Source organism: Macrotis lagotis, chromosome 6 (assembly GCF_037893015.1).
Source record: "Macrotis lagotis isolate mMagLag1 chromosome 6, bilby.v1.9.chrom.fasta, whole genome shotgun sequence".
Taxonomy (NCBI): domain Eukaryota; kingdom Metazoa; phylum Chordata; class Mammalia; order Peramelemorphia; family Peramelidae; genus Macrotis; species Macrotis lagotis.
The window spans coordinates 87365797-87392777 of NC_133663.1; the positions used below are offsets into that span (position 1 = coordinate 87365797).

The following is a 26981-nucleotide window of genomic DNA, read 5'->3' on the forward strand; positions in this document are numbered from 1 at the left end:
ATATGCATATCTAAAATACACAAGAGTGGTCAAGATAAGGAAGGAGAGAATTCCAGGCCTGCAATTCAGCTAGTGAGAAGGCAAAATGACATCATGTGCAAAAAGGCCAGCATGGCAGGATATCAGAGTAAAAGGAAGGGAGTAAAGCATAAGAAGATAAGAAAGGTTGTGATGGACTTTAAATGCTTCCCCTCACCCCCCCCCCCAAAAAAAAGGATTTGTAATTTGTCATTAAAGGCAATAAGGAACCTGTAGGGTTGGAGGAGGAAGAAGTGAGTAGTCAGGCCATTTCTTATGTTAATAGTTTTCAACAATCATCTTTTTTGTAAGCTTTTTAATTCCACTTTTCTTCCTCACTCCCTTATCTATCCCCTCCCCAGGACAGTAAGTCCTGATATAATATACCTCAGAACTTTTACTAAGCTTAAAAAGATAGCAATTAATGGAATATAAGATATGATTTTTAATTTTCCAAATTTGTTTTCTTACAGAAGAAAAGTTTGTCTTGCTATCATTTGCTACTTTGTCACAATACAATTCAACTAAAATTTAGACAAATTTTCTTAACTTTTAAGAGGAAGCTATTTTGGGGTGTGAGAAAGTAATTGATATGTAGGGGAAAAGTGTCAAAAAAAGAAGAATGAGAAAAGAAAGCCATGTGTCTTTTTTAAAAAGTATACAGTTTCTTTGGGACTTATTCAATCCATAATTTGTCCCCCTCTATTTGGCAACAAAGAAGGGATTTAAATTTCCCTGTCCAAATTAAAAAATGTTTCATCATTTGCTTGGCTTAATAAGAGTTCAGATCTCTGATCTTTTTGTTTTCTATACTGTATTTTGATGTATATAATAACATAAACATCTCTTGTCCATCTATTCACACTATAGGAGTTTAACAATCAGAATTCTTCTGTTCAAGTATACTAATGATGGTAAGCTCCTTGAGGCCTGAAGTTTGTTTCTAGTTCCCTTTGTATTCCCAGATCTTAGCACAGTATTTGTAAATTTTAACAGCTAGAACAAAATGATTCTAAAAATAACCTGAATACATCATACTCCGGTTTAACAAAATCCAGCAAATGTTAACTCCAAAAAGTAGACAGGTAAAAAAGCAGTGTCACATTGAAATTGATCAGATCAGTAATGCCCAGTTTGATTTTATTGTGGGAAGAAGAAACTTATTAAAAATGTAAAAAGTTAAACAAACAACTCTCCTTTTGTTGTTGCCTTCAACAAAAGGAATTCCCAAACATTTTATATTTATGCAAATCTGCTCCCTGACTTTCTAGGGTATTTTTACTTTCAAAAAAATTTTACTAGAGCAAAAAGTCATTCCAATTTAAAATCCTTGTTGCAATGGCAACAAACCTTGACCAGACTTGCATACTTCTGGTGGTTAAAGTAAAGTTTCATGTTTTGTACCATTCATCTAGCTTGTTCTAAAATGAAAATAGACCCTTCCCTCGAAATAGCACAATGACTTGAAGGGACTTATGAAGTATTAATGCATTTTGAGTGATTACACTTATCATTGTTAATAAATATTTATTAAACATCTACACTGCATGCAAGACCAGTGTTGTGCATACAAAGCTTCTGTATAAAGCAGTTTCTGCTTTAAAGGGGCTTTGCTAGGGAGTCAGGGCAATTACGTGGCACAATGGATAACAGGCTTGGCTTCTTTCTGAATTCAAATATGATCTCAGACACTTATTAGCTGTGTGGCCCTAAGCAAGTCATTTAGGCCTATTTTCCTTGGTTTTCTCATCTATAAAATGAGCTGGAGAAGTAAATGGCAAACCACTCCAGTATCTTTGTCAAGAAAACTCCAAATGGGGACATGAAGAAGCAGACACAGCTGAAAACAACTGAACAACAAGAAAACAATGTAGTAAGTATATGCATCACTCTTGGTGAGGCATATCTCTTTCATGCATCCTTGCCCTGGGGCCACCTGAAGAGCTGAAGTGACTTTTCCTAATGTACTTAGGGACATCTTCCCCACTACAATAATTAAAACAGTATTGCATCTTCTTTTCTCTACTCAAACAACCTCTATCCCAATCCAGATACTCATTTTCTTTCCTCTGAACTATTGCCAATGGCCTTCTAAAGGTGTCCTGAAATTCAGTCTCTTCCCCTTTCCAAATCAGCCCCCCAGAAAGAGCTGTCAATTTGATATTGCTAAGGCCCAGTTATAGCCATTTCACTTCTCTGGGAGTCCTATCCTGGTTTCTTTTTCCAAGTTGATCAAACCCTAACCCTAACTACTCCTCTCCATACTCTGTCATTATGTTCAAACTGACTGTTGTCTCTAGTCCATGATGTTCCTTCTTTTGCATTTGGACTTTAGGTAGACAGACTATTCCATGTGTAGAATGTTCCTAAGTTCTCCCTCCTCCTCTCTGCCTCGGGCTATCAAGGCTCAACTCAAGGGACACAAGGAGGCCTTTCTGGATTTCCCCAGTTACTGGTACCCTCTTCCTCCCATCAATCTGTCTTTTGCTTTTTCGATGTTTCCCAAGGACTTAGTAGAATCCCTGTAAGTAGAGGCTGGATTAATGTTGATTAGCTGATAGAAATGGCCAACCACTCCAGTATCTTTGCCAAGAAAACCCCAAAGGGGGACACGAAGAATTGGACACAACTAAAACGACTGAACAACAACAATCTGTTGGGCCTGGCTGAGTGGGAAAAAAAAGCAATTGCCCTGGAAGTCAGGGAAAAGTCCTGGGGCAAGTCGCTGATGGAAATTGAGGCTGTTTCCTGATGACAGGTAGTGAGGAAAATGGCAAACCTAAAAGCTCCACACAAACGTGAGCCGCTATCATTACGAGTATTAATTACAACACCCTTCTCCTAATGATTCGAAGGAATTTTCTCGCATTTTTTACTTTTCCTCTGAGACCCTTTGAGTTTTCCCTTAACAGTGGGGGGGTGTGTGGAGAGGGGGTGGGATTCCCAAATTGGGAGAAACACACCTGGGGATCTCTCTCTGTGACCCCCATTCGCTCCCCCACTCTTAAAGGGGGGCACGGGGATAACAAGGGGCCACTTGCCTGAGCCGGCCAGAAAGAAATGACAATCAATGGGGGAGGGTCACCACACCCAGGGGGGTGAGGAGCACGTGACCCCAGCGCCCCTACCCCCTCAGGCGGGGAAGCAAGCACCACGGCCGTCCCGCCCGGGCATCCCGCTCCCCTTCCCTCCCTCTTCCCGCTGCCGCGCTGGCAGGGCGGCCCCAGGGGCGCGACCCGTTACCGGGTAGAGGTAGAGCACGGCTCCGACCAGGACCAGCAGGAAGGTGACAGCAAAGATGGCGAAGTCCAGCATGATTCAACCACCCCGCCCCTGCCCGGGGGACCCAGGCCCAGGGCTAGGCTCCTTCTCGGCCCGCGGCTCTACGCCCTGGAGTGGCCGAGGGGGCGTGGCCTGGAGGGGGCTCCGCCCGGGGGCGGGCCCGCGGGGTCACCGGCCATCGGCTGGAGGGAGGGCAGAGCAGTGGATCGCCGAGCGCCCGGACCCGCATCATGGCAGGTCCGCTCCCGCGGCGCCTGCTCCTGGTGTCCAACTCGCGGCTGCACGGGGAGGGCTACCTGCAGCACTGCGAGGACCAAGTGCTCAGCTTCTTCGGGAGGTGAGGCTTGGGGAGCCCCGCCGCGGAGAGGGAGGAGGGGGGATTGGTGGGGGGGAGAGACTGTGGGGAGAATTCCACCCCCCCTTCCCCCGCGCCTCAGTCCAGCCCCGGGGTCACGGCCTGGCTTGTCCGCGGAGGCCTCCCCCGACCTGTCCCAGCCGGGCCCCGGGACCGAGGGTCGCTACAAAGTAGCAGCGCCCTGTTCTCTTTGCACTTTTACATAAGTGACTGTTACAAAGTAGCAGCGCCCTGTTCTCTTTGCACTTTTACATAAGTGACTGTTACAAAGTAGCAGCGCCCTGTTCTCTTTGCACTTTTACATTAAGTGACTGTTACAAAGAGCAGCACCCTGTTCTCTTTGCACATTAAGTGACTGTTACAAAGTAGCAGCACCGTTCTCTTTGCACTTTTACATTAAGTGACTGTTACAAAGAGCAACGCCCTGTTCTCTTTGCACTTTTACATTAAGTGACTGTTACAAAGAGCAGTGCCCTGTTCTCTTTGCACTTTTACATTTACTGTTACAAACAATGACCTAATCTGGCTTGATCTGGGACTTTTGTTGGCCAATCTATGAAATAATGGGTTTTAGGTATGGTCTTTAATAAAGAAATCTAGCCCTTAAACTATCTTGCCTTGATCACAATCTACATTTCTTTGGGAAGAGGATGTGCTGGTTAGGGTATGATAACCCCCGTGGTCAGAAGGAGAGGAGAGAGGGAGGGGGAAAAGAAAGAAGAAAAGAAAGGATCACAACTGCACAAACATTTTTACAGCCTGCCATAGCTAGCTGGTGCCTACCTTGAGTCCAAAGGACATAGAGTGAGTCTAGCTTGGGATGCAAACAACAAATTATATGGGGGTGGGTGGGGAAGAGTTATTAGCAACCTTCCTCCTTGACACATTAAGGGCCTTCTTCTGCATGCTCTAAATCTAGTGTTTCTGGAAAATATGGCAACTCAAAAAGACAAGTTCAAGAGCCTTAATGGCTCTTAACAAGTGCAAAGGTTGAGGATTGAAAAAAGACCCTTAGATATGCCAAGTAAGAGATTATTAAAAAAAACTTTTTTTGGAAGGCAGTGGAGTTGACTTGCCCAAGGCCACAAGTAAGAGATTATTAAAAAATCTGGAGAGAGCAGTTTCATTTGAGAAAGTTTGAAAGCAGATTGTAAAACTTTTTAACATATATTTTTTTCATATTACCTTCAGAGCAACCATGGGAGATAACTAGGGTAAGATCACTTTCACATCTCCCTAGATGAGGTGGGAAAAAGAAATCCTAAAATCTTTATACAAAAGAAACAATTTTCACTTGAGAAAAAGAGACAGTCTTCCCTCAAATTTTGATATATTCTAGCATTTAAGAGTTATTTACTCAAAAGATGAATATCTCATATTGGTTTCAAGATAAAGCAACATATATTAGAATGTGGAAGTAGAGACTGGTTTTTGAGTTTGGTAGAGTAACTTCCCTGTAAACAGTTCCAAGATTTATATTCTTAAGGACAGAAGCATAAATCAAATCCATTCACAGCGAGAACTATGAAATACCATTTTCTGTTAAAGTCCTGGGGAAATTTCTCTTGTTTTTCTCCTCCAGAAAAGTGAAGCGAGTTCTTTTTATTCCATATGCACTTCATGATCGAGATGCCTATGCCAAAACTGCAAGAGAAAAATTTGAAAAATTAGGTAAAAATCTTCTCTCATTAAAGACTTGCCAAATTATTATTAAATACTAAATGTTAGTAATTCAGTATCAATTAACATACCTACCATATATCATGCCTATGACAAAGCACTTAAGGAGTCTAAGTATTTGGCACAATTTTTTAATAATTGAACTGGTCTAGTCCTTGTCTTTTCCATATTTCAAATTTACATAGGAACTTTCCTTGGAAATCATTTTGGCCTCAAATCTCAAAATTGCTGGAAATAATATTCCCCTTAAAAGCAATGAGTATTTTTTAAAAAAGCAATGTGTATAGTGTCTAGATGTCACCTTGAAATCAGAAAGGTCCAGGTTCAAGGAGCTGATTCTGACATATACCAGCTATGATGCTTCACCTCGTAGCCTCCCAATCCTCCAAGACTATGTCTCAAACATAGTGATGTCATTTTGTTCTTCTTCAATAATGAAGGACAAGAACCAACCAAGACTATGCAAATTGCTCCTGGATTGCCAGACAATTGGAAGAATTTTGCAGTTGTTGCCCAAATAATTTTAAAAAAAGATTAAAAACAGTTTTCAGGGCACTTTCATGCATGCATATCATCTTATCATTAAGAAGCCATCGTACAGATGAATGCACTAAAGCCTTAATGGTGTTGTTACCCAGAGGTGCCAGAAGACCTGCCACTCAGGTCCAGTATTTCAGCTCTATTATAAAGTTACCCCTCTGCTAGAGGATAAGCTAAGCACTTTATGTTGCCGATTTCTGATGATTACAAATGTTGCCTCTTGTTTAAGCAGAAGTTATAGCATATGTGGATAAATCAAATTCTGTTTTGAATTTAAGGATATGATTTAGACAGCATTCATGAATCTTCTGACCCTGTAGAAGCTGTAAGAAAATCTGAAGCCATATTTGTAGGTAAGTGGTGAAATAATTTTGACTATAGTTTCAAAGGCTTAAAAAGTTTGTTTTCAGAAGTTCTAAATTATAATAGGTCTTTAAGAAGATAGTTACATTTCTAAGATGGGATAACTGGAGCCATCACTAAGGTTTGACTAAGATTATCTTTGTATGTAATTTCAAGTTTTACTTAGCCAGTAGTTTCTTTTTTAAAATTTTAAAAAAAATTTTGAATTTTATAATTTCCCCCCCAATCTTGCTTCCCTCCCCTACCCCACCACAGAAGGCAGTCTGATAGTCTTTAGTCTTTACATTGTTTCCATGCTATACATTGATCCAAATTGAATGTGATGAGAGAGAAATCATATCCTTAAGGAAAAAATAAAGTATAAGAGATAGCAAAATTACATAATAACTTTTTAAAATTAAAGGTAATAGTCTTTGGTCTTTGTTTAAACTCCACAATTCTCTCTTTGGATATAGATGGTATACTCTATCACATATACCCTAAAATTGTCCCTGATTGTTGCACTAATGAAATGAGCAAGTCTATAAATATTGATCATCAACCCCATGTTGTTGTTAGGGTGTACAGTGTTCTTCTGCTTCTTTAGCCAGTAGATTCTAGATAGAAAGGTAATAGATAAGAGGTTTTGTTTTCCTGTAGGAGTTAAATGTAAAATTATTTGCTTATTAGAAAGAAACAGAAAGTTTATTGTTAACTTAGATCTTGGAAGATGATATTCCAAAAGGCTGATTCTGACATATAGCAGTTGTGACATTTTTATCATTTTTACATCATTTGATATAGGCTTATAACTAAGAATAATTTATCCAGAAAAATTGAACATAATCATTCAGGAGGAAAAAAATGGATTTAAAGAAATAGAGTATTTACATTCTAGTATAGAGTGATGATACACACACACACACACACACACACACACACACACACACACACACAAACAGACACCCCTCTAGGGGAGTCTAGAGGGAATCTAATTAGAATTTCTGGGAGTGGTTCTTTTATCCCTTGCTGATTTTAAAAGAATAATAGAGACAGTAAGAGAAATTTATTGGGACAAGAGAGGGAGGTTAGGGAAAATAATCTCACATGATGTAGGGTGTATAAATAGAAGGCTATACAAATAAAGAAGGAAAGAGTGAGGGAAATGGCTGACATTTGAACCTCACTCTTATCTGAACTGATTAAAAGAGGAAAAATAGACCTACACAGAGTTGGGTAAAAATTGCAGTTCATTCAACAGGGAAATAGGAAGGAAAGTAGAGAAGAAGGAATTGTGGAGGTAAATTAAGGGAAGGATTGGTCCTAAGTGAAATAAACTTGAAGATTATACAAAAATATTTAAGCTCTTTAAAAGTATAAATAACGGGGCAGCTAGGTGGCGTAATGGGTAGAGCATCAGCCCTGGAGTCAGGAGTACCTGAGTTCAAATCCAGCTTCAGACACTTAATAATTACCTAGCTGTGTGGCCTTGGGCAAGCCACTTAACCCCATTGCCTTGCAAAAAAAAAAACTTAAAAAAAGTATAAATAAAGAATTGGCAATGGGGTATAAGGGAGTAAACATTAATTGGAGAATATCTGAACAAATTGTATAGAAAATATGATGGAATACTGTTTTACAATGACAAATGATGTAGGGTTGGTTTCAGATAAATTTGGGAGTTTGGGTATGAATTGATGCAGAGTAGAATGAACATAATTTATACAAAGACAAAAGTATTGTGAAGTCAAACAATTTGCTCTGATTAACATATTGACCAACCACAATTCCAGAGAGTAATGATAAAACTTGCTACTCACCTCTTGATATAGAGATGAAAGATTCTGAGTACAAAATGACTTTTTTTAAAAATGTGGCCAATATGATACCTTTAATCCAGCAATACCACTACTGGGTCTATACTCTGAAGAGATTATGAAAAAGGGTTACAAACATTACTTGTACAAAAATATTCATAGCAGCTGTGTTTGTGGTGGTAAAGAATTGGAAATTGAGTGAATGTCCATCAATTAGGGGATGGCTTAATAAATGGTGGTATATGTATGTGATAGAACACTATTGTTCAATTAGAAACCAGGAGGGATGGGAATTCAGGGAAGCCTGGAGGGATTTGAATGAACTGATGCTAAGTGAGATGAGCAGAACCAGAAGAACATTGTACACCCTAACAGCAACATGGGAGTGATGATCAATCTTAATGGACTTGCTAATTCTGACAAGGAAACAATAAGGCACAATTTTGGGGTATCTGTGATGGAGAATGCCATCTGTATCCTGAGAAAGAATTGTGGAATTTGGAAAAAGACCAAAGACTTACATTTAGTTTAAAAAAATGTTATCTTATATAATTTTGCTATATTTCATACTTTATATTTCTTCCTTAAGGATATGATTTCTCTCTCATCACATTCAACTTAGATCAATGCATACCATGGAAATAATGTAAAGACTAACAAACTGCCTTCTGTGGGTGTTGGGAGGAGTGAAGCAAGATTAGGGAGAAAAACTGTAAAATTCAAAATAAACAAAATCTTTCTATAAAATAAAATGTGGCCAATATGAAAATTTGTTTTGCTTGATTAGATGTTTTTGTAATAGGAATTTTGTTTTTCTTTCTTTTTCAGTAAGAGGAAAGGGGGAGTAAGAGTGTGAGGTGAGATAAATTTTTGCTGATTGAAAAAAAAGCATTTTTAAAAAAATGTCTTCTACCTCTTAAAAAGAAGTGAGTACAGATTTTCTCAGGGTTAGGTAGGAAGGAGAAAAGGCAGATTTTTAATGAGAGAAAAAATAAGTAACTTTTTAAAAAGTAAATTCAGTATAAGAAAACTTACAGTATAAGAAAGGATAAGAAGTCATCTTATTTCACCAAAGAAGAACCACAAGGACTCAGTTTACCTAAAGTCATAAAACTTCTCCACATTCTGGGAAGAACCTTTTAAATAAAACTATAATTCATGTTGAGTTAGAAAGGTATGTCCTAATTAAAAGTCCAACAATATAGGAATGTTAAATAAAGCTTTCTGTGATAGATAATGGGGTTCACCTGGAGTATTGCCAGATTTTTACCTAGGGAATTGATTAAATAATTCTTTAAGAATTTATTTTACTATTCAGCATTTTTAAGTCAGATATTTTAATAGGATTTCAACAAATTTTCAGTTAAATGAAAAATTCATAGTTATAATTTGATTCTCTGATGAAACATTAGTCCATTAGTAAGTATTTATTAAGGGCTTTTTATATGCCAGACACTTTACGGGGTGCCAGGAATACAAAGACAAAAATGAAACAATACCTACTTGCAGCGAGTTTCTATTCCAAAGCAGGAGACAACAAGATAAAATATAGGCAGTATAAATATAAAGTTAAATATGAAGTGTTTAAAAGGGAAGGCTTCATTTTTCAGATGGTGCTTGGGGTTTTTAAGAGGAGATGGGGATGTAGTTTACTCACAACATGGGGTACAGCCACTCCAAAAGCTCAGAGACTCAAGATCATGTGGGAGGATGAATGAGAAGGATGTTTATCTTGTGTTATTTTGAAGTGTCACCCCATTTGGAGTGTCACCTGGCAGAGTGAGAAGTTGGTCTTCATTGAATTTCTGTCAGAAAGCTGTCCAGTTTTCCACTAGATTTTATTGAAGTGATACTCCAGTCCCTATTTGGGACTAGATAGTCTAGACTTATTTTTCTTTTTCTTTCTTTTCTTTCATTTTCTTTCCCTCCTCCTTTCCTTCCTCCCTCCCTTCCTCTTTCTTCCTTTTTTTTCTTTCTTTACTTTTTTCTTTGTTAAATAGTATTTTATTTTATTTTTTGATATTTTCAAGGCAATGGGGTTGTTACTTGCCCAAGGTCACACAACTAGGTAATTATTAAATGTCTGAGGTCAGGTTTGAACTCAGATTCTCCTGACTCCAGGACCAGTGTTCTGTCCATTATTCCACCTGGAGTCTGTTTTAGGGTCATTCTTTGGTTTGTTCTGCCAAAGCTTTTATTTGAAGGCACATTGGGAGTATCACAATTTCAGTATTTTTAGTTAGGCAAATTAAAATGTGTTTTGGTTCTTCCCCTACAGGTGGTGGTAATACTTTCAGACTTCTGAAGACATTATATGATTTAAATTTGATCCCTGAGATCAGGAAAAAAGTCCTACATGTAAGTTGACCTAAATTAATCTGTTGAGATTACAATTAAATGATTCTATGACTATTTTGGTATTTTTTTTTATGTCTTGCTTTACCTTTAAGTATAAACTAACTGCTAATTTTAATCTCTTCCTAAAGGCATAGTTAAATATCGCTAACCAAATCTATGGGAATATATTCTAGCATTAATAATAGCCATGGTTCGGGGGCACCTAGGTGGTGCAATGAATAGAGCACTGGCCCTGGAGTCAGGAGGACCTGCATTCAAATCTGGCCTCAGACATTTAATAATTACCTATCTGTGTGGCCTTGGGCAAACCATTTAACCCCATTGCCTTGTAAAAACTAAAAAAAAAAATAGCCATGGCATTATTTATTATGTACTTATAGTGGTAACACTAATCTATGAGATTATATCATTTTGAATATTCTTTTAGAAAGGCCCTCCAGAGCTTATTGATATTGAGCACAACATGTTTATCAACTTCTTCAGAGACACTTTCAGAATTATAAGAAATAAAGTGTTCTATGAATTGAAAAATATTGTTTATTAAGTATTCTATTTGTTATATTTGAGATGGGATGCGACACAAATGAGATTGTGAAGAATTCCAGTCAGAGGATTGCACTACTATGATTTTTGCATTCTCTAAAACAGAATATAATTCTCTCACAGCAAAAAAGACTGAAAAGAAAATTATGTGGTTAGCCCAGGAATATTTTTAGTGTTATATTAAACATGTATAACTATGTTAAACATTTCCAAGTTAATCATGTGAAAGAAGAATCAGAACAAAAAGGAAAAAAAAACACGAGAAGGGGAAAAAAACATTCAACAAAAAACAAATTTTCAAAATTGAAAACAGTAAGCTTTGGCCTGCATTCAGATTCCACAATTTAATGTGGATGGTATTTTCCATCTCATGTCCTTTGGAATTGTTTGATTATTGAACTGCTAAGATAAGCAAGTCCATCATAATTGATCATCACACAATGTTGCAGTGTATTGTGTTCTTCTGGTTCTGCTCACTTCCTTCAGTATCAGTTCATGCAAGTCTTTCCAGCTATAACTTGTTCAACCATTCCCTAAGTGATGGGCATACCCTCATTTCCAGTTCTTTTCCATTACAAAAATGCTGCTATAAATATTTTTGTCTTTGTAAGTTTTTTTAATCCTTTCTTTTGATCTCTTTGGGATACAGCCCTAGTAGTGGCACTGCCAGTTTTGGTATGAACAGTTTTATTGCTCTTTGGGCATAGTTCTAGATTACTCTCTGTGGAAAAGTTGGATCAGTTCATAACTCCATCAACAATGCATTAATGTTCCAATTTTCCCACATCCCCTCCAATATTGGTCATTTACCTTTTTAAACATATTGGCCAGTCTGATAGCTATGTGGTGGTACCTCAGAATTGTTTTAATTTTTTTTTTGTTTTTGCAAGGCAGTGGGATTAAGTAACTTGCCCAAAGTCACACTGTTAGGTAATTATTAAGTGTCTGAGGTCGGATTTGAAGTCAGGTCTTCATGACTCCAGGGCCAGTACTTTATCCACTGCTCCACCTAGCTGCCTCACCCTAACCCTTAAGACATCTTTTTGTCAAGTATCGTGATAATTTGATCTAAATCTTTCCTATATTTCCAGTCACACCATGTAGAAACTAAAGAGAACTGATGTTTATTCTTTCCTACCCTGCAAGATAGGTGTGGATAACATGAGTCTGGTGTGTTTTGTTTTAATTCTGAGACAAACCCCTCTTTTTAATCTATGCAACGAAACAGCTGTGACAAGTATGATATGACACAAGCTTCTGAGAGCTTCCAGATCTTGACTGTTGTATTTATTACTCTGAGATATTTGTAAATTCAGAGATCTTCATTCTTCTAGACCCAGAAAAGTAAAACTTTCCCCTCTGGTTCTCGATGGATCCCACATTGTCCAGCAGTCAGTAATATTTTCGCGTTCACTTCATCTCACATAAAAGCAAGATTTCTATAGATGGAATCCACCATCATTTCAAATTTAAATATAATTTTTACTATTCAGTTTCTGAGAAGAATGACTTAAAAGTTCAGCAGGTTGAAAAAAGGAGCTTTCTGCTGCCACTATCTGTGCTGCCTTACAGTTATACTTGCTGGGGCAGTGTTCATTTGATTTTCTCCTTCCAGGCTGTCAGCTCCTCATTTTTTTTTAGGTTTTTGCAAGGCAAATGGGGTTAAGTGGCTTGCCCAAGGCCACACAGCTAGGTAATTATTAAGTGTCTGAGACCGGATTTGAACCCAGGTACTCCTGACTCCAAGGCCAGTGCTCTATCTACTGTGCCACCTAGCTGCCCCTCTTCTTCCTTATTGTCAGCTGGTGTAGCCTCATATATTTGACCATGGTTTAGAGGAATTTCTGCTTCCTCAGAAATATATTTTTCTCTTCAGAATTGTAGTTCCTACATATAAACTTCTTGAGCTCTAAAGACTGTCTATTAGTTTGTTCTTGGTGGTAGTTTTTGTCCCTCATTCATGTCTCAATATATGATTTGTTTTTTATATGAAAGTTATATGACTCTTTCAGGCAGGTATTCCATACATGGGATCTAGTGCTGGAACAAATGTAGCCACCATCAGCATCAGAACAACCAATGATATGCCGATTGTATACCCACCTTCGTTTGAGGCTTTGGGATTTGTTCCTTTTAATATCAATCCCCACTACCTGGATCCAGATGTTAATAGCACACATATGGGTGTAAGTATTTCAGTACAAGTTCATATATTGACTAAAACAACTATAATGTAGATCTTAGTATATGCAATTCATGCTTACTGATATTGCTTGAAGTGCAAATGAGAAGAGATGGTATTTGAAACATGGATTAGGGTGCCTATCCTACGGAAGCAATATGAGGGAAACACTTTAATTTTAGATGGCTTCCAATCCCTTCTCCCTACCCCTTTAAGGATAAACAAGTCTTGAGGGGAATTTTTAAATTTTATTTAATTACTCCCCTGTCTTCCCCCCAACACATGCAAAACCAAATTTCAGTATTAATTTTTAAAATCCTGAATTCCAAATTACCTTCCTCCCACCCCAATCCCCCTCATTGAGAAAGTAAGTTACTTGATATGGGTTAAAAATGTGTGGTCATGAAAAACATTACCCCAATAGTCATGTTGCCAAAGCAAACATATTATTTCCTTCACCCTCTACTCCTCAGCCTCTCCCAGCCAAAAAAAAAAAAAGAGAAATCTCAAGAAAAATAAAGTTTAAAAAAAAGCATGCTTCAGTCTGTATATAGACATCATCAACTCTGTCTTTGGAATGGATAGTATTCTTTATCATCAGTCCTTCAAAGTTGTTTTGGGTCATGGTGCCGCTGAAAAAAGTGAAGTCATTCACTGAGCTGATCATCCTTCCGTATTGCTGTTACTTTGTACATGGTTCATTTCCTATTGCATCTACTCATGTAAATTTTTTACTGAGAGCATCCTGTTCATCATTTCTTATCACAGATTAGCATTTCAGATCAGTCACACACCAAATTAGTTCAGCCATTCCTCACTTAATGTGCAACCCCCAATTTCCAGCTCCCCATCACCAGAAAAGAGTTGCTATAAATATTCTTATATATATGGGTCCTTTTCTGTTTTTCATCTCTTCTGATGGTGTTGCTAGGTCAAAGGGTAAACATGGTTTCATAGCCCTTTGGTCAGAGTTCCAAATTGCTCTATGGAATCATTGGAATCATTTTGCAACTCCTCCACCAATGCATTAATGTCTCATTTTCCCTTCATCTCTTCAACATTTGTTTTTTTCTTTCTGTCCTATTAAGTATAAATTAATACCTCAGTATTGTTCCAATCCATATTTCTCCTATTCATAGTAAGTTTTAGGACATTTTTAAACACTGATTTAAATAAGTTGCATTGATAACCTCATCTAAAAAGTTCATATCTTTTGGGGAATGGCATTTTATACATTTGACTCAATTTTCTATGTTTGAGAAACAAGTTCTTTATCAGAGAAACTTGTTTCAATATTTTTTCCCCATAGTTGCTATTTCTAACTATATTTTCCTTCATCCTATTCCTCTCATGTCCATTTATTCTATTCTCTTTCTTCTTTCACCCTGTCCCTACTCAAGAAGCATTTTGCATTTGACTACAATTCTCCCTCCTATCACTTATCTCACCCTCCATTCTGGCCCATCCCACCCCCTTTCTCCCATTCCTTTCCTCTTCTACTTCTTGGTTAATAAATTTCTATACCCAATTGAGTATGTAACTTATTCCCTCTCTGAGCCAATTTTAATGACAGTAAGGATCACTCACTTCCTCACACCTCTGCCCTCTTCCACTCCACTTGATATTTTTATGTGAAATCTTAACCTATTCTACCTCACTCTTTCCCTTTTTCCTAGTATTCCTTTTTCATTCCTTAACTCCATCTTTTTAATATATTATGCTCTTGAGGGAAATTAAAGAAAATAGAATAAATGTCCTCGCAGAATTTCAATGTGCTTTTGAGAAGGGAGGAATTTGTAGTTAATCTGGGGAGCTTGCAAGGTGGTACATTTGTATACCCTTTCTTAATCAGAAATAGTTTCTTGGATTATTATAAAAGTAACAAAACATCAACAGAAATTGGGTGTTTATTGCTTGTCTTTAGGATTATTGTACAAACAAACAAAAAAAGTGAGTAATTATCACAGAGGTGATCATTGAACTCTCAAAGAGCAAAGCTCATCAGTTCTTACCTTAATTTAGTAATCAGTAAATAATGTATAGGTCAGGACTTCAGTAAAAACTAATCACAGGGAGTGAGATACACTGGTACAAAGGTCATCACACACCCACTGCAGCATGTTTTTCTCTTAGGTCATTTTCACGGATGACAAACTAATAAGCATTTCTACCTGACAGATGTGGTATCCTATCAAGAGAATTGGCATTTGGAAACTGAGGATCTTTAGGGACATGCTGCTTTTCCTTAAGATGTTTTGATTTGATTACTTAAGCAGAAAAACCTTCCCCTGTGCATCCTGACAATACACCTTAGCAGAGGTAGTGGTCCATAAGGGGAGTACAGAGAGATGCAAAACACCAAGGGCCTTTTGTTTATTTATTTAGTATTCTAAAGCTATCAAACCCAAAGTATTTACATGGAGTGGCCTGCCCAAGGCTACATGGCAGGTTTCTTTTGCAGTCAGGATTCTCAGTCTGATCTCTTTTCCCAATACTGCTTCTTCTCCACAAGTGCTTTACTAATACACTTTCATCTTAACTGATAGTAAGGCTAAACCTAATTGGCAAGTGAAAAAAAGCTTCACAGCCAGGCATGAAGGATTTTTTTTGGTTGCATGGGATATTCAACTTTTAAATTCTGTGTGTAGTTGACTTAGACCAGAGCATACTATGAAGTATCTGAAGATGATAATGAGAAAAGAATGACTTCACAAGGGCTACTTGAGGAAGTCCTTGAGTCTTTTCACACAGCCTTTTTCAGATTCCAGGCATCCTTCAAGGAGTGGGTCCCTCATCACTCACCCCTGAGGCCTTTTGTTCCTCTAAGCCAGAAGGCTTTCTGAGGCATATGGGGGCAGGAAAACATAGAAATGGAAACGCTCATTAGATCTACTGGTGGTAGCTTTATCTTGGTTTTTAAAAATGTTTCCCTTTTATAGGAGACACGTGAAGAACGGATTCTTCAGTACCATGAAGAGCCAGACACCCCTCCAGTACTGGTATTGTCCACATTTAACTTTTATGGCCGATTACATGAGTGGGAATCTAAAGATAATACTATATACATAGTTAACCATCCTAGGGCTTTACCTGACTTCGTGTTCATCTTTCTTGGCTTTTCTGCTCTTTCCCCTCCATTCATTCTTTTTTTTTCTTTTTTTCCCCCTCCATTCATTCTTGTACCAGTCTACTTTTCCTTTACCACCTAGAAGGACCATCTGAAATTGCACTCTTAAGAAGAAAATCAGTTTTCTTTACAAGTGTTAATAAGATATTGAAGGGGAAACAGGAGTAAGAAAACAACAAACAGAGACTTCAGTATCAACCACATTCAGAGAAACCTGGGGTGACTATTACCACATCAAGGTATTTAGGAAGCTCAATAACCATAGTGATAATAGGGGCTTACTTAGATCATTAATTTTAGATCATTCCTCTTATAAAAATTCCTTTTTTTAAAAAAAGAGACATACTATAAATATTGTTTTTGAATCTCTTCTTTTATGCTATATCTCATTACTTGAATTTTCTATAGCTAAGTATTATAGTTAGATATAATACTTTAGATTAACACATACTTTAGTTTATATTTGTACTTATTTCACTATAAGAGAACACACTATAAAAATGACTATCACTGATGTGTCCTCTGAACCAGATTATAGTCTCTATTCTGTCCTTCATAAAGTCCTCCTCTGGTGCCTCATTATCCATAGTGGTGATTCTGGGCTCTTAAGGAAAGCATCATTAATAGTATTGCAAAGAGGTCAATAAAGATGAGGTTTGAGAAAAGGCAATTAAATTTAGTAATAAGCTTATCTATAACTACTAAGAGAAAGCAGTTTGAGTCCAAATAGGATTGAAAGCCAGATTATAAAGAACTGAGGAATAGGCAGGGGGGAGGAAATGGAAGCAGGAAATTTGAATGTGAAAATGAGCTAATAATAACCTTGATAGGATGACAGAATCAACTCAGTGTTTTAAAATTTTGTTTTTGACATTCATTTTTTAAAATTTGTGTTCCAAATTCTCCCCCTCAAGCCCCTTCACTACCCACTATGAAGGCAAGTAATATATCATTTATACATGTGAAATCATGCAAAACATATTTCTGTATTAACCATGATCAAGTGAGTTTTTTCCCCTTTGGCAAGACAATGGAGTTACGTGACTTGCCCAAGGTCACACAGCTAGGTAATTACTGTCTGAGGCTGGATTTGAACTCAGGTGCTCCTGACTCTGGACCATATGATTTGTTTTTTAGGTTTTTGCAAGGCAAATGGGGTTAAGTGGCTTGCCCAAGGCCACACAGCTAGGTCATTAGTAAGTGTCTGAGACCAGATTTGAACCCAGGTACTCCTGACTCCAGGGCTGGTGCTTTATCCACTGTGCCACCTAGCCTCCCTGCTCCTGACTCTGGGGCTGGTGCTCTGTTCACTATACCACCTAGCTAAGCCATCAAGTGAGTTTTTTTTAAGGCTAGAGGAGAACTGTTTGTCAGGCTTGAGCAAGGAACCAGTGGCTAAAGAGGGATTGAAAATGAGAAAAGAGAGAAGCTCCCAAGGGGATGGAATCAAAAACACAAGTTGAGTAGTTGGCAAAGAGAAGGCCCACTTCTAGAGTAAAGGGGAGCTCATGATAGATGGCCTCTTATTTTTTTTTTTGTAAAACAAAAATGAAAACTGCTCTGCAGTTGAGAATCTATGGAATTAGGTTAATGTTTAATGAATCAAATATGCTTATTTGTGTGACTTTACTCGAGAGTATGTGAACAGCTATAGAAAAGGAAGATTGCAGGCAGGATCCAGGGTTTGGTAAGATGTAACTGATAAGACATAGGCAGGGAATTCAAAGGTAGCTCATGGAATGTGATTGACCTGGTTAACTATCAAGTTAAGACTCTCAAGAGAGGTCCAAGCAGGGTTGAGGTCCTGGAGTGATAGGGAGTACATTTATTCAGCACTTATTATAAACCATACAACATGGAAGCCAAGAATAGTAAGAAACTTAAGAGGGTTGAGGGCAGAAGAAAAAAAAAGTGACTGGTAACTAATCCAGGAATAGAGTCTCTGAAAGAATGAGTAGAAAATTCAAAACCAAATTATAAGGAGGAGTAAAGATAAAGATATGGCACAATTAAAACATCTCTAACCTGATCTATTTTAAAAAAATACAATATTAAATAGACATTAACAGGAATGGTCATCTTTTATTATGCAAATTTAATCACTATAAAGTACTCTAGGCAAATGAGGAAGTCAGAAAGGCCTCAAAACACTACCACCAGAACTGTTTCCCAAGTAGAATCAGAGCAGCCCAGGATAACAGTTTAGAATGTAAACTTATTTGTAAAATCTTAGGGATGAGGATGGTGTAGGATTCTGAACAGTACTTTCTCATTCTATAGAATGCAATGGAGAAAAAAAAATTGTAGAAAACATGGTATAAGATCAGAGGAAACAGAAAAGTAGACAAGCAAACAAGCAAATAAAAACAATAGAAAAGATCTTTCAGAATTTCATAACTTTTTTCTACATTCATATATTGTCCCTGATGTGCTACCTGATAAAGTAGAAATAGCCCTAAAGAATACAAAGGGGAGGGGGGGCCTGCAGTGGATAGAGCACTGGCCCTGGAATCAGGAGGACCTGAGTTCAAATCCGACCTCAGAAACATAATAATTAACTAGCTGTGTGACCTTGGGCAAGTCACTTAACCCTGTTGCCTTGCAAAAAAAAAATACAAAGACAGGACAAGCAGTAGAACTCAGTGCAAGTGTACCCAGAAGTCTGACAGAAAATAGAAATTTTGAGGTCACTGAGACATCAGTTTTCAAGATATTTGAAAGTTGGGAATATTAGGAAAAAACTGAACTTCTAGCAAGGTACTTGCCTTGCACAGTAAGAACATACAAAATGTCTGTTATTATTTTTAAAATAATGAACTCTTTATCAAAGTATACAATAGGAAGAGTACTGATTTTTGCTAGTTTGCCGAAGTCATGGAAGATTTCCAGTTGAAAATCCAGATGGGATAGGGATTCTCCTGTGATAGTAAGGTCCTCTACATATTCTTGTTTAGGCAGGATATTATAGTGGTTGCATCAAGCTCCAGATTTACTGAAGAATGTCCGAAATGAAAAATAACTTCTCAAGAATGTATCCTATAGGTTGGAGTGTTATTGAGACTGATAAGAAGTTAGATGAAGGGCCAATTTAACTGATCTATCAGTGGATATGTCTTCAGACAGACCCTACAGGTGTACAGTGAGCCTGGGTGCAGAATTGAAAAAGAGAGGTATAAATTGCATTTTGGGCATTGCATAGTACTTTTTATTAACACTTGGCACTACTTCTCCTAAAATCGTAATGCTTTTGCGTTTCTTCTGAGTGTAGAATTAGAATTAAGTATATGTTTTCTTTCTCATTTGTGTAAGATGCTTAAAGTAGGGATTCTTTAATGTTTGGTTTGGTTTTACATCATGTGTCCTAGCAGTGTCAGCCACATTATGGGTGTTTAATAAAGGCTTGTTGATGACTATCTAGTCTCTGGCTCTTTCTCTCCTTTCCTTCTCTCTTGGCAAATACCACAGTCTCCCAGAACTCCAAATTGCAAGTTAATTGCAAGCTAGAGTGGATACAAATAGACAAAAGAATACTTTCAATGACAAATTGTGGTCAAGAAGTAAAAAAAAAAAATTGAGGTGATAATGCTACCTCAAAACAAAATAGTTGAGTGAAGATAGTAAATAAATACTTTGAATTCTGCAGTGGCACTCTGGTAATGTTAATAGACCCAGAAGAAGACCCCCATCACACTGGGCAGACTTCCTGTGTGCTACCTGATAATTTAGGAGGAGAGGTTGACAAGAGTGGCATAAAATGAGTATATAGTTTTCTGAACCAGTGGAGAAAGTACCTACATCAATCCATAGAAATATCAATATTGAAACATATTTTATATTCTAAAATATATATAATTATGACTTTAATATGGTCTATATTAAATATAAAAGTAGATTAGGATGATTGGTTAAAATTGAATCAACATGGGTAATCAAAACCATTTTTTAATGTAATATTTGCTTATATTAGAATCATGATTTTTTGGTTTATTCAAAGCTATATAGATGCTAGCACTTGCATGGATAATCAATTATGTTAAATGGAAAAGGCAAAAAATAAAATGATTCCTTCTCTTAAGGAGTTTACATTCTATTAGTAGAGAAAAAAGATGTAATAGAAAAAATGTACATATGTAAGCATAAAGAGAATAAGTACAAGATAAGGAGAGGATACAAGCAGCTGGGGGGCTCAAGAAAGACCTCCTGAATCTAGTACTGGAGATGCGTTGAAGGCATCTTTGAGGAGGGAATGCATTCCAGGAAAGGGGAAGAATCTAAAAATGGTGGTGGGAAGGAGTATTTTGACTCATTCTTGGACTCTCATATCAGGAGGTACTACAGACCATGCTCAAAGCACTACAGGAGGGCCAGAGATACATTGTCATCCGAGGAAGCCGGAGCCCTCTGATTCCAACTAAAAAGCAATGAAGAAAAGGTCCCCATTAAAGGGGAATTTGTTTATTATGGAACAGAGGGCACAGTGGAAAGATCTGAGACAGTTGGAGTAGGACAATAGAGTTAAAAAAGAGGAAGAGTTAAAAAAGAGATGAGAATAGGAGGTCGAGTATATTTAACTTCAGGCATCCTATCCAGGGATAGGAACATTAATGAATTTAAGTTTTCTGGATATAGGGGTAATAGTAGATGGCAAATGATCTAGAATACTCCCAGGCTCTATCCCTGGACAGTTGTGTTATATCAACAAGCAATCACAATTTCATCCAAAAAAGACAAGTTCAGGGGATCCCTTAACAGCTATGGAGCAGAGATCAGGGGACAATATGGACACAGGTCTTGGGGGGCATTTTTTGCTTCTCTGGATTAGAAACAGGGTTGATACTGTTATGAGGTGATGGAGTAAAGGGAGGCAGGATTTAAGAGCCCTTCAACATTCTTTCTGAAGGTACCTACATATGTAAACATATATCTTGGTAAACTTTATGGGGCTCCAATAACTTTGCTCTATTTTTCCTTCACTTTACCACCAGTGGCTACTGTGATTTTTCGACTATGGCATTGGAAAGAGTTACTGGGGTGGTAGGTACCCCTTTACACTCTACTTTTTTAAGACTATAAAAACACTGTTGATCATATACTTAGTACATCTGTAACTTAAAGGTGGCTCCATAAATCAGAGTTGAATGCTGACCTATTCAATTTAACATGAGAAATATTACAAATCTCTAACCACACACTATTTCAATGAATAAGCTATGATGTTTAAGAAATCTAAAGGGAGTTTGAAAGATTCCTCTTGATTTAATAGTAAAGAAAAATTCTGGCAGGTGTAGTTACTATGAACTTTTTTTTAATTAAAGATAATATTTGAGTTTCACAATTTTCCCCCCAATCTTACTTCCTTCCCCCCACCCCACCCCACCCCCATGGAAAGTAATCTGTCAGTCTTTAATTTGTTTCCATGTTGTACATTGATCCAAATTGAGTGTGATGAGAGAGAAATCCATATCCTTAAGGAAGAGACAAAAAGTCTAAGAGATAACAAGATCAGACAATAAGATGGTTTTTTCCCCCTAAATTAAGGGAGTAGTCCTTGAACTTTCAAACTCCATGGCTCTTTATCTGGATACAGATGGCACTCTGCTTTGCAGACAGCCCAAAATTGTTCCCGATTGTTGCACTGATGGAATGAGCGAGTCCTTCAAGGTTGATCATCACCCCCATGTTGCTGTTAGGGTATAGTGTTTTTCTGGTTCTGCTCATCTCACTCAGCATCATGAACTTTTTTTTTTAGGTTTTTGCAAGGCAAATGGGGTTAAGTGGCTTGCCCAAGGCCACACAGCTAGGTACTTATTAAGTGTCTGAGACCAGATTTGAACCCAGGTACTCCTGACTCCAGGGCCAGTGCTTTATCCACTGTGCCACCTAGCCGCTCCGAACTTCTTTTTTTAAGAAAGATTTTATATATTTTGAGTTTTACAATTCCCCCCCCCCCCAATCTTGCTTCTCTTCTCCCACCCCCACACAGTAGGAAGTCTGTTAGTCTTTACGTTGTTTCCATGGTATACATTGATCCAAACTGAATGTGATGGGAGAGAAATTATATCCTTAAGGAAAAAAATAAAATATAAGAGAGAATAAAATTACATAACTTTTTTTAAAGGTATACTATGAACTTTAAACTGTTGTAAAGTAGTATATATGAGCCTCTTGACTAGAATATTTTCTGAAAGTAAAGACTCATTGTTTTTTCATCCTTTATCCTACAATTTCATTTTATTTTTATATCTGTAATTGCCACTTTAATACCTGGCTAAACTGGATTAATATTTAGAAGAGATTGTGCTTGTACCATGCTGAATGACTAAATTCATCTCCATTTCTTCCAATATTCCTCTCAGAAACTATCAATGATCTTAAAACTGTTTTAAAATCATTCTGCTACATAAATTCACAACTCAATTCTTACTAAAAAAATCAATCTCATTGTAAATTCTTGGCTTATCACTAGTTTTTAAGTTGTTTTATAATCATCCACACAAACCTAGTATTTCCATTCCGGATGTTTTTACCTTCTTATAAAATGACTTCTTAAATGAAAATTATTGTTTAAATCACCAGGACATACATAAGCTACAATGTACTTTTATAAAGTATACATAATACCTCAAAGTTAGGAGTTAATTGGGACAGATCTTTTTCAAATTCTATATATCTACATATCTTAAATGGATAAATAGATTTTTCAGGCAGACATGCAGAAATTCTCTGAATTAAGATCATTCTTTCCTTAGGACTGTTTGAACTCTCATGGTTGCAACTATAGAGATGCAGCATTAATATATTCTAGAATTGGTTGCCATGTGGGAATTTAATGAAAAATTCACAGAACAAGGGTCTGGCAAATACAAAGGAATTATCCATGCAAATAGCCATAACTCAAAATCAAAATGCACCTTTTCTTTTTACTTAATTTCAAAGAACCATTCTTCCTATGAAGAACATGGGAGTAAAACTGAGACAATAGGTTATGGCCACAAGTGTATTTCCAACTCATTTTTTAACCCAACTGATAGCCTTGATGTCAATGAAGTAGGTTCTGGGGAGACTGGTACCAAAGTCAACAGGTACATCCAAAACAGCTGCATGTTGGTTGGGAAAAATTTGGTACTAAAGGATTCCTTGTTTATACCAGGAACCCTCCTTAGCAGAACATTTCACAAATTTTTGTAGCCATTCTTTCTCTCTTCTCAGATACTCTTTCACCCTCATAGGTTCTCATGGCTGGGTACAGGGTAATTTGGTGATGATGTATCCTATCATTACCATAATCAGAATTACTGATCATAATAGCCACATTTCTCAAGTTGAAAACACTGTCAAACTTGCCATATTAAATATTTTTAATGAAGGGTTTACGTGAAGGATCGATGCTACTGGTGGAAGGAAACAAAGCAACACTTTTAGGAAGAAATAAAGCTCGGCTTTTTCTAAGGTACGGTTAAAATTGATTTTTAAAAAATGGTTACTTCTAAGTATAAGGTGTAATTTTTCATAGCTTCATTAAATGACTAGTCCAGGGATTGGCAAGCTGTCACAATGTCATAGAGTAGCACATGGCTTTTGGAATAGCAAAACCACTCATGAGATGTTGGCACTGTTTCAGATTTTAGATTCCCATACTACTTCTTCCATGGTATCTAGCACCTGACACCATCAGTCTAGGAAAAGCTACAACCACCCAATTTGATTCTGTAAAATCAGGTCACTGGAAGAAAATGAAACCTTTCTGCAGGAGAAAAGGATGGGTATCAAGGAAACAGGTAGTAAATTCTAAAGTAGGTATCTGACACTCTTTGATAGTTCTTGGGGTAAGAACTCATCCCCAGTTCTTTTAAGAATAAAACATGGCTTTTGGCACCTGTGACATGTGCACCCCTCCCCACTTTTTGCTATAGATCATAGGCCCCAGCAAGCATCCCTAAAGGATAGATCTTTGCTGTAGATCATGCATACCCACTCTTTTAGCTCTTTTGGGCTGCAACACCAACAAAAAAACTTGTCAAGGGCCACATCTAGAATTTAACCTTTATTTATGACTAATATGTAACCTATATTACCCGTGAACATAAAAATAAAATATAATAATGATGCATGAAAGGGCTTTGAGGCCCAGGTTAGACACACCTCTTTGATTGGGTAGGTAGGTTCAATCAAATCTGAAAGCAGTTGGCTCATTTGAGAACATTTAAGTTACTTTCAAAAACCTGTCCATTGTTTATAGATTATATGTGAAAGTTAACTACTTAGTGAAGGTAAATCAGTGTATCAGTTGACTTTATCAATCGCTAGTGAGGGATGGAAGTGTCAGTAAAAAGGTAGCAACCATTGGAACCTACCTCTCTACCTATGAAATTTTAAAAAGAGATGCAAAAACACTGCTCATAGAAAGGATTTTAATAGATCATTAATTATACTCTTCATTTGAAAGCTTGTTTTCTCATCACTTGAAAATCAAATCTAAAAAAGCAGAAATTCAAGATTCTCTCAAATTCATTGTTACATAAATTACTGAGAGGAAAAATAATTATAAATGTGACCCCAGGCACAGAGATAAATAATTTTTAATTAATTTTAATTTTTAAATTAAATTAATAAAAATTAATTTTTAAATTTAAATTTAAGTTAAATTTTAATTAAGAAATTGCCATTTATGTCACAGTAAGTTTTATTTAATTGAAAGTGTCTTTGGAAAAAAAAGAAAGTGTCTTTGGACTTGCTTGTTTTCCTAGGGCATGGTTTTTATTAGATTCAGTCCTAAAACTGAGTCCCAGCCAATAATTTCTCAGAACCATATTTGTATTTTCATTATCATAGATATTAATTTACTATTCTTCATTGTTTTAAATTTAAATTATTTATAAGCAATAAAACTGTAGTAGTCCTAGGCTACATAGAGCTTGTTTCAGAGATATGTTTGTCTTTCTGTTTGGAATCCAGGGGTCAGACACCAACAGAACATGAGCCTGGAGCAGACTTCAGTTTTCTCCTTACTGATTCCTAGAAGCTACAAGCCTTGCCAGAAAAGATAGCTGAAGGTGTCAGTGATGAAACAATCAAAAGAAGATTGTCAGTATAAGTAAACATAAAACATTAAAGACAATCACAAATACTAATCACATGAACCTGATTTAACTTTAACTTAAGATTGCTTTCCCCCCTCCCCCTCATGCTCCCATGTGCTATTTGGCAATAGGAGTTTTTTTTAGCTATGACTATTTGGTTTTAGAGAAGTAACTTAAAAATAAATTCTATTACAACATTTCCCTATCTTTTTTAGTAGACAAAAAAAGATTTAAAACCAAAGTTAACATACCTGTGGGCATTGGGAAAAAGATACTGCTTGTTTTGTTCATTAGTAGAATGAGGGCACATAAGAAACTTTGCATAAACTTCCAAACAGAATTAAGTTCTTTTTTAATAAATATCAATGTAACCATGATCCTAAATGTACCAACATTCATGGCAGATATCCACTCAAACACCAGGAAAAGAACACCCAGTTGTTTTTTTTTTATTTGATTCAAACCCATTTTATATCTAAATGTACATGTGTATGTATATTATATATACAAAGCTAATTTTAACATTATATATACAAAATAAGTACATTCTTAGAAACTTATTAAAAATTTTCAAGAGACTAAAAAAGTGCAAAAATTTTTAGACCATCTTCAATCATGCTGTACAGAAATAAATCAAATATCAGCTCATATACAAACATTTAAAATAATTAAAATGCACTTGATTTAACAAAAAAAATACACCATGTACAACTTTAAAAGCACAAGGAAAGAATATATTGCACCTAATAGCAACTTCATTACAATTGAAAGAATAACCAAAATTAGTGATACTCATCATCCCAGTTAGGACTTACTTGACTTTGAAGGCGTTTTTGTTTGTTTTTGGCATAGGAAAAAAAATCCATTGTCACAACTGCACAATGAAGAATGTTCTAAGGCTTACTGGCCTATTTTTCTAGTGTAAAGTAACTAATCAAATTTTGAGGCACATTTTAAAATTATATGACTTTTAAATTCTTTAGTTTTTTTAGCATATTAAGCAAATTTCCAAGATGCTGGACAAAAAAGTCATTTTTCCTTTAAATACAGTTCTGTAATTAAAGTCAAAGAACATGTGTAATATTACATATGTGCATGGTATCATTGCCTGGAAGACTAAAATCACCTCCTGAAAATGTAATGAAAGCTTCACAAAAAACTGAGAAATGAGCTGCACCACCTTTAAACTTTTATCACTTTATTCCCACAGCAGAGAAAGAAGTCAAAAAAATGAAAGGTTATGTCCTGATAAGATTTTTGCTAATCTTTTATTGCCCCAAATCTATAAAAGGAGATTGTAGAGGAAGGGAGAAGCACAGATCCTCCTGCCTCTGGTTGGAACTGCAGAGGAGATGCTGCCGTGAGGACTCAAGAATTGTTTTTCTAGCAAATACTGAAGTGGATAAAATGGAACAAGGAGAATTTAGGCAATGAGATTTCTATGTAGTTAATGTGCCATAATTTTGAAGTTGTTAAAAAATACAGTGAGGAACAAAGTTACAGTCTCCAATCCCTAAGTATTAGGGGACTAAAAAAATTGATTTCCTGTTCTTCTGAGATATACTTAAGCATCTTAGCCAAAGGAATCACTTATTGCAAACTGACTTAGAAAGAACCTAACATGATCATCAAAAGAAATCAGAATGTATAAGTTCAA

General features: G+C 36.7%; 2 protein-coding genes across 3 annotated transcripts in view; one reads left to right on the top strand and one right to left on the bottom strand.

The window, feature by feature from the left end:
• CYP20A1 (cytochrome P450 family 20 subfamily A member 1) overlaps positions 1 to 3432 on the bottom strand; it is a 46173-nt gene extending 42741 nt beyond the window's left edge. Inside the window, exon 1 of the mRNA XM_074191599.1 lies at positions 3262 to 3432. Within this exon, the coding sequence (XP_074047700.1) occupies positions 3262 to 3333 (72 nt within the window). The 5' untranslated portion in view covers positions 3334 to 3432. The remainder of the gene's footprint in view (positions 1 to 3261) is intronic.
• Positions 3433 to 3497: 65 nt separating this feature from the next.
• LOC141491046 (alpha-aspartyl dipeptidase-like) lies at positions 3498 to 25375 on the top strand. 2 transcript variants are annotated; one of them, XM_074191600.1, is made up of 8 exons: positions 3498 to 3637; positions 5238 to 5326; positions 6154 to 6228; positions 10313 to 10392; positions 12948 to 13121; positions 16057 to 16116; positions 23612 to 23694; positions 25200 to 25375. In XM_074191600.1, the coding sequence occupies exons 1-8, from the start codon at positions 3531 to 3533 to the stop codon at positions 25261 to 25263; spliced, it is 732 nt and encodes a 243-aa protein (XP_074047701.1). In that variant the 5' UTR covers positions 3498 to 3530; the 3' UTR covers positions 25264 to 25375. The 2 variants fall into 2 exon arrangements, with proteins under 2 accessions (XP_074047701.1, XP_074047702.1); XM_074191601.1 differs by lacking the exon at positions 25200 to 25375 and adding an exon at positions 21230 to 21278 and having other exon boundaries at positions 23612 to 23695.
• Positions 25376 to 26981: the final 1606 nt, after the last annotated feature.